The 14,347-nt window shown below is 46.2% G+C and overlaps 1 protein-coding gene across 2 annotated transcripts in view; it reads right to left on the bottom strand.

Moving 5' to 3' along the window:
* PTGIS (prostaglandin I2 synthase) overlaps positions 1-14,347 on the bottom strand; it is a 76,261-nt gene that overhangs the window by 39,488 nt on the left and 22,426 nt on the right. For both annotated transcript variants that reach the window (XM_029612723.1, XM_029612721.1), the window contains 2 exons: positions 4,424-4,578; positions 3,464-3,645 (listed from right to left, as the gene is read on the bottom strand). In XM_029612723.1, the coding sequence (XP_029468583.1) occupies positions 3,464-3,645; positions 4,424-4,578 (337 nt within the window). The remainder of the gene's footprint in view (positions 1-3,463; positions 3,646-4,423; positions 4,579-14,347) is intronic.

The raw sequence follows: 14,347 nt of genomic DNA, 5'->3' as shown, positions 1-14,347 counted from the left end.
ACCCGCTGCAATTTGCAAAGCAAAAAAGTCCTCGTGTACATTTTGAAAACGGGCTGCAAAGACGCGACGAGTAAAACGTAATGTGCATAGTCTGCAAATTGTCCCATTTACAATTTCTTCTGGTTGCTACCAGCACATCTAGCAACCAGCTTTAAATCATTTGGTACATTGAAATAAGTTATAAATAAATACAATCAAAAATTCAGTGCAGTGAAACAACACTGTAATTCCTAACATGGATCTACATAAAAAAAAAAATTGCAAAACTGATGGGGGATTTGTTTTTCTTTCCTTGCACCTCACTCTCAGGTCGATACAGTAAAGTGTGCTCCGTCGGAGCGCACTGTCAGCCTGCTCTGGACGCGTGTTTTCCCTTACCCCTTATTCAGTAAGGGGAGGAAAACACGCGGCCCACCCGCGGCACCTAATAGCGCCCTCAACATGCAAATGCATGTTGAGGGCCCTATTAGGGATGCGCGCGGGATCCAGTAAGTAAAATGTGCAGCCAAGCCGCACATTTTACTCTAAGAAATTAGCGCCGACCCAAAGGTCGGCGCTAATTTCTTCCGGCGCCAGGAAAGTGCACAGAAAAGCAGTAAAAACTGCTTTTCTGTGCACCCTCCGACTTAATATCATAGCGATATTAAGTCGGAGGTCCCCAAAAGTAAAAAAAAAAAAAAAAAAATTTGAATTTGGCCCGCGGCTGTCGGGCCGAAAACCGGACGCTCAATTTTGCCGGCGTCCGGTTTCCGAGCCCGTGGCTGTCAGCGGGCTCGAGAACCGACGCCGGCAAAATTGAGCATCGGCTGTCAGACCCGCTGACAGCCGCCGCTCCAGGCCAAAAGGAGGCGCTAGGGACGCGCTAGTGTCCCTAGCGCCTCCTTTCCCTCGTTTGCACCGCGTCGCCTAATTTGCATGCTGGAGCATACTGGATAGCTCGCACCGGCGAAGGGCCGGTGCGTGCGCCGGGAGAGCGAGCGTTCGTCCGCTCTCCCGCGGTTTTACAGTATCGGGCTGTCTATTTGGTATGCATAGCAATATCCTACAGAGTGGCAAATCTTATAGAGAGAGATATAGAGATCTGTAGAAAGTCCTGCACAGGTTTTGGCTAAGTGTCTGTTTTAAAGATCACCTGAAGTTCTTATCTTCCAGGCTGCCTTCTCTTTCAGGATAGATAAGAGAAAGAGAAGGCAGCCTGGAAGATAAGAACACTTCAGGTGATCTTTAAAACAGACACTTAGCCAAAACCTGTGCAGGACTTTCTACAGAACTCTATTCCAGCGTAATACTTGGCTGCTAATCATGTGGTACATTCCAGACATCCCCATGCAGAGAAGTGATCATGGTTTGGCCCTGGGGGTTGGGGGGTGTGGTGCAGACTGAGGATGCTCAAAGTTATACAAGTTGTGTTGTGTGGGAGAGTGAGAGCAGCCGCATGATGTGTCAGTTGAGTGCAGAGAGTATCACTGGAGACCCGGCTCTCTGCTAGAGTACCTCAGTGGCTCCCGGAGAAGACTTTGTGCAAAACTCTTCTGACAACTCCAGTTGGGAGAAATCTCTACTGAAGAGCATAGTTGCAAAGTATTAGAAGATGTGAGAGTGCAGGTTCTGAGGAACCCTGGCAAAGATTATTTGAAAGTGATTAAAAAGGACTAACATCTGCTGATAATGTGAAGAAAAATGATTGACGTGATCTAAACACGAGGATCGAGAACTGTGATGGTACAACTTCAGGCCAATCATGCTGTGTAAATAAAGCCAGTTGGTTTTGAAGAAAGCTAAACCTGCTTGGACACTGCTTTATTTAGTTACTCCAACTAGAGAGGTCAGCAGCCTCAATCCGTCATCGTGCGACACCAGTGGTGGGCGTTCACTGCTGAAAGGAGCGTGGCAATTAGTAGGCCATCACCGACGGTGGACTACAACCGTGGCACCTCAGCTACACCAGTATGGTGTGGGGGGGGGGGGGGATTTCCTGGGAAATACGATTAAGGTGGCTGTCTTTATTTTTAGCTTTTATTCCTATGCGAGATCTTATACTACAAGCAGGTCTGGATTTCCTAGCAGGCAGCTTAAGCAGCTGCTTAGGGGAGTCCGACTTCCTGCCTCCCTGTGGCAGTTTCTTCCAAGCACCGCTGAGCCCGAGCACCAACATCCCATTGAGCCAGACCCCCCTTTTAGGTGCATGCGCAGGCCTGCAGGATTCAGAACAGTCGCCGGCCCGCCCCTGCACCTTTTAAGCGTGGGGGTTGGGGGGCAGGTCCAACAAGACAATGCTGCTGAGGCTGAGCAGCGCGCGTTTGAGAAAGTGCCTGCCTATTCAGAGATGGATCCTCTTTCTGGGGGGTGGGAGGGAAGGCGAGGAGCATCACATCACTGGTGGAGGGGAGGGGGACCCAAAAAGAGGTAAATCCGGCCCTGGCTATACGAATATCCTCTCTCTTCTACAGGTCTGTGTGCCTTCTTAGCTCCTGCACAAATATTATTTGGCTTAGCACGGGTTTCATATACAGTTTCACCAAAAAGTGCCTTCACTGAATTCCATGGAAGATTAAGTTTAGCGGATTTGCACATCAAAATGTGGTCTGATAAAGTTGTGAATTGAAAACACTGCTCTGCACAGTGGAACATTAGAGAGTCTTTTGTGGATATCATGTAAACTAATGAACATGCATAAAGATATAGCTGCAAGCACTGCCCCCATTGCATGCAAAATCTACCTCATGCATGCTCATTATGGATATGCAGGAAGTCCTCAGATTTTGTTTGGTTCCTGAAAAGTGTGTTTTAAGTTGAAACTTTGTAAGTCGAAACAGATTGTCCCGTAAGAAAAATGTTATAAAGGGGGGATTGATTCCAGAATCAGGGCCCCATATAAAAAAATAACCAGGAATTTAGTAACATATAGTACTAAAAAAAGCATAGATGCATTTTAAAGCATTACCTTTATTTGTCTGAAGAGGAAAGTGCCAAGGCAAGCCTACAGGAGACTGCACTGACACTTCTGAGGTGAGGAAGTTCCTTGGTACTCTTCCTAACACCACCTCATCAGGGCTCATGAGCACACCAATGTGCACCTGCTGGGAGACTCTCGTACGTCTTAAGAGACGAAACAAGTGTAGTTAAGTTGGATAATTCTTGTCAATTTAGAAAGCTTGCAACTCTGAATTGTAATTCGAAACGCCACCGAGGACTTCCTGTACTAAAAACTAGACGGGCCAGGGGACATACCAGGACCGGCTTGAGAAACGCCGAGATGGGGGAAATTCAGAAGAGAAAGAGCCTTTAAAATTGAAGATCCTCAGAGGGAGAAAAAGTTCAAAATAAATAAAATAAATAAATAATACTTTTCCTCAAACCCCCTGCCCCCTTAGACAGAAATGCATGTCACCATAAAATCAATATCTGCGGCACAGGGCTGTCGATATCGCCTCAATAGGGGGGGTTTATTTTCTTGTCTAACCTGTGTGGCCCACAGCTGTAACAGGAAGGCTCTGGACTGCATGGCCTCATCAACCCCCAGTTCCTCTAGGTGGCGCTGGTAGCTCTCCAGCCAAGAGCTTCTGTTAGCTCTGGCATTCAGTTTCTTGACAGACAGCAGTTCCCAGAGGCGCACTCTGATGCCGCTCACCTCTCTTTTTTCTTCTGTAATTAAAAAAAATAAAAAATTTTTAAATAATACTGTTACACGGTGCCCGACACTTAAGACATCAGCTTGTCTCCAAAATGGGTCAGCTCCAAAACCGTGACAAAAAAAAAAAAAAAAAGTAAGCACATGCCCAAAATATTTTTAAAAATCCTATTTTCTGTTGATTGCAGAAAATTCTTTGCAATAATGCCATCTGCAGTACAAAAACATAACTTCATTTCTTATTCATAACCATAATTTCCATCTTCTAGAAGCCTAGCTCAAAGTAATTGAACACTGCAGCTTTTCATACATCAGTTAAAAAAAAAACTAACAAAAATAGAAAAAACCCCACACACCTCTTTGGGCATGATTTTTGAGAAAAGTCTTACTTATATCAGGGTCTTTATTTATTTATTTATTTATTTTTACATTTTTATATACCAATAGCCGTTTGCACATCGTACCGGTTTACATGGAACAACAGAGGCAGACTACAATAATGGGCATGCCCTTTACAAAAAAAGTAGAACATAGAATAAATATATATAATTTCGTAAACTAGGGTAGAAACATTGGTATAACTTGGGTTATATATTATACATGAACTGTTATTTACAAGAGGTGAGGTAGCTATATAAGGGATTGAATACTTATAAGGGGATTATGGGTATAGCTGGTTGGGGTAACGTATGTTTATCTTTTTTATATTTCTCATTATAGTTTCTCATCAGTGCCCCTGCAACATCCACCAGCAATTGCATATAAGAAATATTTTTCATGTTTAAAACTAACCAGTTGACAACATGGAGCGTGCAAGCCTCATCAATAGCCGATCCAGTCGGTAAAATTCATTAAAGACTTCAGCAGACAGTTCTCGGTCCTTGGTTTGAAAAGTAGGATCGGTATAATCCACTGATTCATTGCCATACAGAGTCAAATACCCAGCTCTGTTTAGGATTGCAAAAGAAGACACTTTACATGATGTGCACCAAAGCTGTTTAATACAGATATAAAAATGTATCTTACCCATATAAAGTTGTATTCCCATCTTTTCACCATCTAATAATTTACACATTATGGTAATGTGAGGGTGTAGTCCCCAGTAGTGTGATTTGGTATAAATAAAGTTTCTAAATAAATAAATAAAATCAACATATTTCACAGGGGGCCTATGTGACCCTTGCCTTGCATCTTAATTTGGTTCACACATCTCGGGCTGTTCAGCAGGCTGAGGATGACAGCCAGGACTTCTAGAGTGATGCAATGAATTGCTATGTAATATCTAGCTTAATATGACTGATAAGCACAGATCCAAACATTTGGATCTGTGACATACCCATGCAAAAATCTTTTGTACTGTATATCATAGCTAATCAATGCATACTATACTACAAAGTACTTTGAATGCAGCATTATGTTTATTCTCACAAACTTACAGGTTGTTGCCAAGAGAATGTGTAAGGCAGTATAATTTCTTAATAGAAAGACAGAAGTGTACCATAATACAGAGTTAGTTTTTTTTTTTAATTCAGGTTATTCTATCTTTACTGGGCTGTATTGTAATGTGCTCCTCTTTCTCTATCTCAACTGTGCCAGTGAGGTGGCTGCACCGAGACAGTTCGTTACAGCAAAGCATGACTGGGTGTTTCAAGAAGGCATTTCTTGCTGTAATAAAAAGGTCTCTCCACCATGGCAGCCAACAGCACCACTTCCCATCTCTAATTTACTCATTCTGGAAGTCATAATTATAAGAAAAAGTGAGTCCATATCCAAGCACAACATGCACAATGCTAAAGCAAGGAGAAAAAAAAAAGTTAGCATGAAACCACTAGATAATGTTAGTTAGGTTACAGTTTTTGCGCAAGAGAGAGAGAGAGAGAGAGAGAGAGAGAGAGAGAGAGAGAGAGAGAGAGAGAGAGAGAGAGAGAGAGAGAGAGAGAGAGAGAGAGAGACTTACTATAGTGCCTATGTCCTACATAGGTATTTGAATCCCTATGGGAGGGCTACCTACTAACTCGGGGTGGGGATTAGGTATGAGCGTCGGGGGTTGGGGGCCACTTTCGCATTTCACATGAGACCTACAGACAGAACAGTGGTCTCTAGTGCAGATTTGCTGGCCGTCGGAGTGAGGACGCTCACTCCAAGAGGAGATTTGGGCAACATTCTCTCCACCTAGCATGTTGTTGCCCAGGTAGAGTGTCCATCAAGCTAGGTAGAGAGAACGTTGCCCAAACCACTTCTTGGAGTGAGCGTCCTCACTCCGACGGCCAGCAAATCTGCACTAGAGACCACTGTTCTGTCCGTAGGTCTCATGTGGAATGCGAAAGTGGCCCCCAACCCCCGACGCTCATACCTAATCCCCACCCCGAGTTAGTAGGTAGCCCTCCCATAGGGATTCAAATACCTATGTAGGGCATAGGCACTATAGTAAGTCTCTCTCTCTCTCTCTCTGCCTGAAACAGGCTGTCTGGGACTATCGTGGATGGCAATAATCCTTTTCTGGCCCGTAGCGCAGTCCATAACGCAAATTTGAGGTTGTAGTTATCAGCCGCGCTAACACTGCGGCTGTTTCGCCGCACACGATAAACAGGTTCCCGCTTTACATATGCTCCTACCTAGCAACATTCTGCAGAACTGGCTCATAAACAGCCAGGTTTTTAAAATATTGCTAGGTACAATGTAAAACACAAACAAAAGGAGCAAATAACTGCACTCCAAATATTAAATCATCAATATCCAAGGAGATACAAACAGACAGCCCGATCCAGTAAAGTCCGTGGGAGAGCGGACTAACGCCCGCTCTCCCGGCGCGCGCACCGGCCCCTCGCCGGTGCGCGCGATCCAGTATTTAAATTAGGCGACGCGGTGCAAACGAGGAAAAGGAGGCGCTAGGGACACTAGCGCGTCCCTGGCGCCTCCTTTTGGCCTGGAGCGGCGGCTGTCAGCGGGTTTGACAGCCGACGCTCAATTTTGCCGGCGTCGGTTCTCGAGCCCGCTGACAGCCACGGGCTCGGAAACCGGACGCCGGCAAAATTGAGCGTCCGGTTTTCGGCCCGACAGCCGCGGGCCGAATTCAAAATTTTTTATTTATTTTTTTTTTTTTTTACTTTTTTTTACTTTTGGGGACCTCCGACTTAATATCGCTATGATATTAAGTCGGAGGGTGCACAGAAAAGCAGTTTTTACTGCTTTTCTGTGCACTTCCCTAGCGCCGGAAGAAATTAGTGCCGACCTTTGGGCGGCGCTAATTTCTTAGAGTAAAATGTGCGGCTTGGCTGCACATTTTACTTACTGGATCGCTCGGGAATACCTAATAGGGCCATCAACATGCATTTGCATGTTGAGGGCGCTATTAGGTGCCGCGGGTGGGCCGCGTGTTTTCCTCCCCTTACTGAATAAGGGGTAAGGGAAAACACGCGTCCAGAGCAGGGTGACAGTGCGCTCCGACGGAGCACACTTTACTGGATCGACCTGAGAGTAATTCAGTCCCAGACTTTAAAATAGCTCGTGAAGAATGGATGTTGATGGCTAGGTACAATGTGACATCTTTTGTTTGTTTTTAAAGCAGTACTGTGTGTATAAAGAGAGGAGCCTGTAGCTTTAGGTAGGGTAAGTTCTGATTGAGCGGAAAGCCCTAAGGAACAGGAGTAAGTGGACCAGTCAAAGTATTAAGTTCAATAAATAAATAAAAAAGCATGTGTATATAAGTATATAGTAAAAATTCTTCTCACAATTTTTAACGAGGTATTTGTCATAAAAAGATAGGTGATAATAGAAGGCTAAAGTACCTCTATTTCCCAAAGTTATTAGTGCAAAAAAACATTTGTTGTTATTTCAATGACCTCATACCAGGCTTCAATAGTGCAATGTTTGCACAATCATTTAGCCATTAAGTGCGGGATAGCATATGTTATTTTCTGCTGCCACGCTCTGTTTTAACCATTGGTCATTCAAATATTTTTGTTTGCCATTAGTGATACTTAGTTCAAATTTTGTATATAACAATGCAGAATTATAACAATGATATACAAAAAAAATGTCACTTAAATTGTGTCATGGAAAAGAAAGGACAATGCAATAATTTCAATACTTGATTTTATTCATATCATATGGTGTATTATCACTAATGGCAAACAAAAATATTTGAATGACCAATGATTAAAACAGAGCGTGGCAGCAGAAAATAACATATGCTATCCTGCACATAATGGCTAAATGATTGTGCAAACATTGCACTATTGAAGCCTGGTATGAGGTCATTGAAATAACAAAAAAAAATTTTTTTTTGCACTAATAACATTGGGAAATAGAGGTACTTTAGCCTTCTATTATCACCTATATACATATATATACACACACATGCATTTAGACGCACAGGAAAATCCCTTAGGATACAAACAATTATTTTTCCATGCTTGTGGTTCTCCCAAAAAATAGAGTCTCTGTATTCTTTAGTCACAGGATTACTTTCGAATTTTCCTTGTACTGAAAATTATGCAATAGCTCCTCCTTGTGGGGTGTGGTGAACATGGAAATGTTGGGCAAGGCAGCCACAATTTCATCATAAAATTAAAATACATGCAGGCAGCCTTTGACAAGCACAGCTCTACCTTAGCAAGCACTGGGGTTAAGCTGTAAGACAGCACAGGGAGTGGAACATATTGTAAAGGAAATAGGAAAATTGGTTCTTACCTGCTAATTTTCGCCCCTGTAGTACCACGGATCAGTCCCAGACAGTGGGTTGAGCCTCATGTCCAGCAGATGGAGCCAGAGAAAAACTGAAAGGGCATACCATATAAGAACAGCGCTCACCCTGCAGCCTTCAGTATGAGCAATATCAAAGCAGAAAAAACAAACGCAAATAGAACCAGAATAAGATCAAGCAAGTAACAAAGCCAACAAGGCTAATATAATAAGAACATTGAACAGTGCAAGAAAAATCAGCTCTTGTCTATGTGTTAGATACATCCGGTGCCAAATCATCATGTTACATCAAAGTTCTGCAAGGAAGAAGGCATTCTCCAGAGCTGAAAAGGAAAAACTACGAGCGGACTGACAAAAGAAAAAAAAATGGGAGGGAGTCTGGACTGATCCGTGGTACGACAGGAACGAAAATTAGCAGGTAAGAACCAATTTCCCTTTCCCTGTACGTACCCGGATCAGTCCAGACAGTGGGATGTACCTAAGCTTCCTTAAGTAGGGTGGGACCGAGACAGTCCCGCTCGGAGCACACGTCTGCCAAAAGAACCAAAAACTGGCGCCTGAACGTCAAGACAATAATGCCGAGCAAAAGTATGCATAGATTTCCAGGTAGCTGCTCTGCAAATTTCCTGAGGAGAAACCAACTGGCTCTCTGCCCAAGAAGTAGCCTGCGAATGCAGAGAATGGGCTTTTAGTCCCTCGGGAACTGGCCGGCCCTGACAAAGAGACACCGATGCAATCGCCTGCTTTAGCCAGCGAGCAATGGTGGCTTTAGAGGCCTTCTGATCTTTATGAGGACCACTCCATAAAACAAAGAGATGATCAGAGACTGAAATTATTAGTAACCTGCATGTACTGAAGGAGAACATGCTTAACATCCAAGCGTCTGAGATCAGCACCCGACGTGCCAGCAATATCCTCCGGAGAAAAGGCAGGGAGCTCCACCGATTGACATGAAAGGAGGAAACTATCTTTGGCAGAAAAGAGGGGACTGTCTTTAGAGAAACCCCCGAATCAGAGAAACACTGCAGCTTGGAAACACTCCTGGCCGAGCAAATAGCCACGAGGAACACAGTCTTAAGCGTGAGGTCCTTGAGCATGGCCCAACTGAGGGGTTCAAAAGGTGCCACACAGAGAACCCGTAAGACCAGGTTAAGATTCCAAGATGGGTAAGTAGCCCTGACCAGCGATTTCAAATGCTTAGCCCCCTTAAGAAATCGAACGACAACTGGATGGGCAGCCACAGAGTAACCATCCAGCCTGCCCAAGAGGGAGCCAAGAGCTGAAACCTGAACCCACAAGGAGTTGAAAGACAACCTTTTATAGAGCCTGTTCTGAAGGAAGGAAAGAACCAGAGAGACCAGGGCCCTGCGCGTCGATACCCCAGCCTCCACACACATATTATCAAAAACCCTCCAAACCCGAACACAAGAAAGAGACGTCGAGGTTTTACGGGCCCATAACAGCATGGAAGTCACTTCCTCTTTGTAGCCCCTCTTCCTCAGCCGCCGCCGCTCAAAAGCCAGGCCGCAAGAGAAAAGCGATCTGCCTGATCTAAAAATACTGGACCTTGTCACAGGAGGTTGTGGAGGTGAGCGAGACGAAGAGGGCCGTCTGACGCGAGATTCACAAGATCCGCAAACCACGGTCTCCAAGGCCACTCTGGCGCTATGAGAATGGCCGGCCCGTGGTGAAGTTCTATCCTTCTGAGAACTTTTCCCACCAGAGGCCAAGGAGGGAATACGTAAAGGAGGACATTGCTGGGCCAGAGCAGGACCAGAGCATCCATGCCCTCTGAGCAGTGTTCTCTCCTACGACTGAAAAACCGAGGAGCCTTCACGTTCTTCAGGGTGGCCATCAAGTCCAAGTGGGGTCCTCCCACCTGCGGACAACTAGATCCATCGCCTTGTCTGACAGCTCCCACTCTCCGGGGTCAAGATGCTGACAGCTTGAACATTCTCCTTTCCTGCAATGTGGGAAGCTGCCAGGCGGTCCCCTTCGTCCGCTTTCCCTCGACCCTCCCTTTGTCCGTTTCCCTTGACCCCTCAATCCCCAGTTGTTTGCTCTAGTTATTTACGCTTCCAGGTGTAGCCCCCATTCAACAATATGTATATTTTAAATCTATCCTGTATATTTACTTATATATGTTCCATTTATCCATGAATCCTTCATGTACTCTCATGTATCTCATGTATCCATCAATATAACAACATGTACATATACCGATTTTCCCTTTATAACATGTACATTTTTTATCTCATGTATATATATAATACTTTTACAGTTCGCAGTTCTCTTCCTATCAATTTCGCTCCTTCTACCTATCTTTCTAGCTCTTGCTTTCTCTCCTCTCTTCTCCGCTGCTCCCGCTCCCCCATCCTGTTATTTGTATTTTCTCCACTTGTTTAGCAATTACAATGTAAACCGGCATGATGTACCCACGAATGTCGGTATAAAAAAAGCCAACAAATAAATAAATAAATGGCGATCCGCCTAAGTGAACAATAGGCTGGTCTCCAGGGCTACCAGGCGACTCCTGGTTCCCCCCTGGCGATTGATGTAAGCTATCATGGTGGCATTGTCGGAGAGGACTCTCACCGCTTTGCGACGGATCAAGGGAAGGAAGCCCTTGAGTGCCAGTCAAACCGCCCGGGCCTCCAGACGATTGATGTGCCATTTGGACTGGATTGGAGACCAAGAGCCATGCATCGATTGAGACTGACAAACCGCTCCCCAGCCAGAGAGGCTGGCATCCATTGTCACGACAATCTACTGGGGAGTCTCCAGAGCCATGCCCCTCGACAGGAGGTCGAGAGAGCCACCACTGTATGCTGATGATGGTAGACTCGGGAAGTGGTAGGGGCGCCCGAAACTTCTCAGAGACCGGCTTCCAACGGGCCAGTAATGCGTCCTTTGCAGAAAGCTTATGCGCAAATGCCCAGGGTACCAGATCTATAGTGGAAGCCATAGAGCCCAGAACTTGAAGGTAATCCCAGGCCGTGGGTATCGACAGAGATAAGAGATGCTGTACCTGCTGCATGAGCTTGAGTGCATGGACCTCGGGCAGGGAGACCTTGGACACGCAAGTGTCGAAGCGAGCTCCCAGAAATTCCAGAACTTGAGAGGGCCAGAGGTTGCTCTTGGAGTAGATGACTATCCACCCGAGGAAGGTGAGCATAGATACCACCCGACTGACTGCCATCACACAGAGCTGCTCAGACTTCGCCCGGATGAGCCAATCGTCCAGATAGGGATGGACCGAGACCCCCTCCCTCCAGAGAAAGTCCGCCACCACCACCATCACCTTGATGAACGTGCGAGGGGCAGAAGCGAGCCCGAACGGGAGAGCTTGGAACTGCAAATGCTGGCCCAGTATGTTGAAGTGAAGATACTTCTAGTGCTCCTTGCAAATCGGGATGTGAAAGTAAGCTTCTGTGAGGTTGAACGAAGCCAGGAACTCGCCGGAGTGAACCACCGCAAAGACCGCCCTCAGGGTTTCCATCCGAAAATAGGGAACCTTAAGCACCCGGTTGACTCTCTTGAGGTCCAGAATCGGTTGGAAGGAACCGTCCTTCTTGGGGACGATGAAGTAGATGGAATAGTGGCCGGATCCCTGTTCCTCTGGACGAACAGGAACTATGGCCCAGAGTTCGAGGAGCCTGTTGAGAGTCTGGCACACCACTGGCCATTTTAGACTGTACCATGGAGAGATTAGGTGGCTGTTGGAAAGATCCCGAGCAAATTCTAACGCGTAACCTTTGGCGATCATGCAGAGGACCCACTGATCTGTGGTGATTTTGGCCCATTCCCCAAGAAAAAGGGAGAGATGTCCACCTAAGGCAGGAGCGAAGGAAAGGGCCTGCCTCATGTCATTGCGAGTACTTGGCGGCGGATCCATGGGGATTGCTGTACCTGCGCTGACCCTGGAATAGAAAGTGTGAAGGAAAAAAGGATTTCGACTGGTTAGGGCGGTCCTCAAGCAGCTTATGAACCTTATTACCACCTAAGGATTTAATAAGCTGTTCCAAGTCCTCCCCAAAAAGCAACTCACCCTTGAAGGGGAGAGTGCCTAACTGAGACTTGGAAGAGGAGTCCGCTGTCCAGTTACGCAGCCAGAAGAGCCGCTGAGACCATAGCCCTGGCCTGCACCCAGAGGAAATCATAAAGGGCATCAGCCCCATATGCAATTGTCCCTTCGAGCCGCTCTGCTTGTTCGGCCTCTGCAGACAGGAGGTCCTGGGTGCTGAGTAGTTGTTGAACCCACCTGAGGCTTGCCCGCTGCATGAGATTGCTTCAAACCGTCGCCCAGACACCTAAAGCCAACACCTCAAAGATCCTTTTGAGATGTACTTCCAACATGTGATCTTGAAGATCCTTTATGGCTGTGGCCCCTACAACCGGGATGGTGGTGCGTTTGGCGACAGCCGACACCAAAGCATCAACCTTGGGGACTTTGAGCATTTCAAGAGCTGTATCCAGGAGGGGATATAACTTATCCATTGCCCTGCCCACGCAGAGACCAGACTCAGGAGCCTCCCATTCCCTGAGCAGAAGCTGCATAAGCATAGGATGGAAGGGAAAAGTATGGGACGGAGCCCTCTGACCCACCAGGACCGGGTCAACGGTACGGGAGGAGGAGGAGGCAGAGGTGGGCTCATCGATTCCAAGTTCATCCAGAACAAGAGGAATATGCGGGTCCAGCTCCTCCCGCTTAAACAACCTCAAAACCCCTGGGTCATCTCCCTCCACGAGGGGGGGGGGGATTATCAAGAAAAAGATCTGATTCGGCATCTGGATCGGGCAGCAGAGTGGGAGGAGGAGGAGGGTCAGGTGGGTCCGACCTACCAGGTACAGTCCTGACCCTAGTAGTACCCTGCGAGTCTGGGACGCCAGAGCCCTGGCTAACAACCAAACGAGGGATTTTTGCCGGTGGGGGCCCGGAGTGGGGTCCTCCTGCACCTCGAAGCTTGCTAAAAAAGACTTATGTAAAAGGAGCACAAATTCTGGTGAAAAAGGAGTATGTGCTCTGCCGGACCCCTGGGGGGAGGGTCAGAATCAGCATCAGGAGATCCCATAGGGATTAAGTCAGGCGGTAAATGACAAAAATCCGGCTCCCCTCCCCCCTGAGGATCAGAGTCTGCTGCAAGGTCCGGGCACAAAATGGCCGCTGCTCCCGCGGTTTTTTGTGTGGAGGACGGCCCGGATGCATGCTTGCCGACCCGACCTCGGGTCGTCGTCTTCAAAGGAGCCACGGAGGGTCCCTCCCCTCCGGGCAAGCAGAGCCCGTCGCGGGAGAGCCGCGAGGCAGAACTATCTCCAGAGAAAAGAAAATTCACTGTTCCTGTATATTTTTAGAAATACTTGCTTGACCCAGTGAAGAGAAAACAGAAGACTTTACAAGAAGAAATAAAGAAATATCACTAAGAGGGAACCGCAGGTTCATCCGTCTGCATCTGCTGGAACCAGAGAAATACTGAAGGCTGCAGGGTGAGCACTGTCCTTATATGATATGCCCTTTCAGTTTTTCTCTGGCTCCATCTGCTGGACAGGAGGCTCAACCTACTGTCTGGGACTGATCCAGGTACGTACAGGGAAATTATATATATATATATATATATATATATATATTATTTTTTTTTTTTTATTTATTTATTTATTTATTTATTTATTTATTTATTTATTTTTTATTTTTTTTTACTAGTCCTGAGGATAGGAAGCCAACTTGGGCAGAGCTCTGGTAGATGGGCAGGCATAAGAGAACTGTATTCTTCGCAAGTTGTGATGTCTTTTTATTAGACAAAACGGGTGAATGTACAGAAGCCTCTGAGATCATAGAGTCCTTTCTCCCACATTCTCTTTGGACAGTTCTAAAGTTGGTCCAAGGAAAAAAATAAGGTTATTATGACCCGTCAAGGGGACCAAGTGACAGTTTAAGGCTTTAGATGCTGATGATGATGTTCGGAGGGTTTTTTTTAATTTTCATCTGGGAAGAAAATCTTCTCTCCCTAGGTGGAT

This window comes from Rhinatrema bivittatum, chromosome 8 (genome assembly GCF_901001135.1).
Source record: "Rhinatrema bivittatum chromosome 8, aRhiBiv1.1, whole genome shotgun sequence".
In the NCBI taxonomy this organism is placed as follows: domain Eukaryota; kingdom Metazoa; phylum Chordata; class Amphibia; order Gymnophiona; family Rhinatrematidae; genus Rhinatrema; species Rhinatrema bivittatum.
This window is presented reverse-complemented; position numbering and strand designations above follow the sequence as displayed.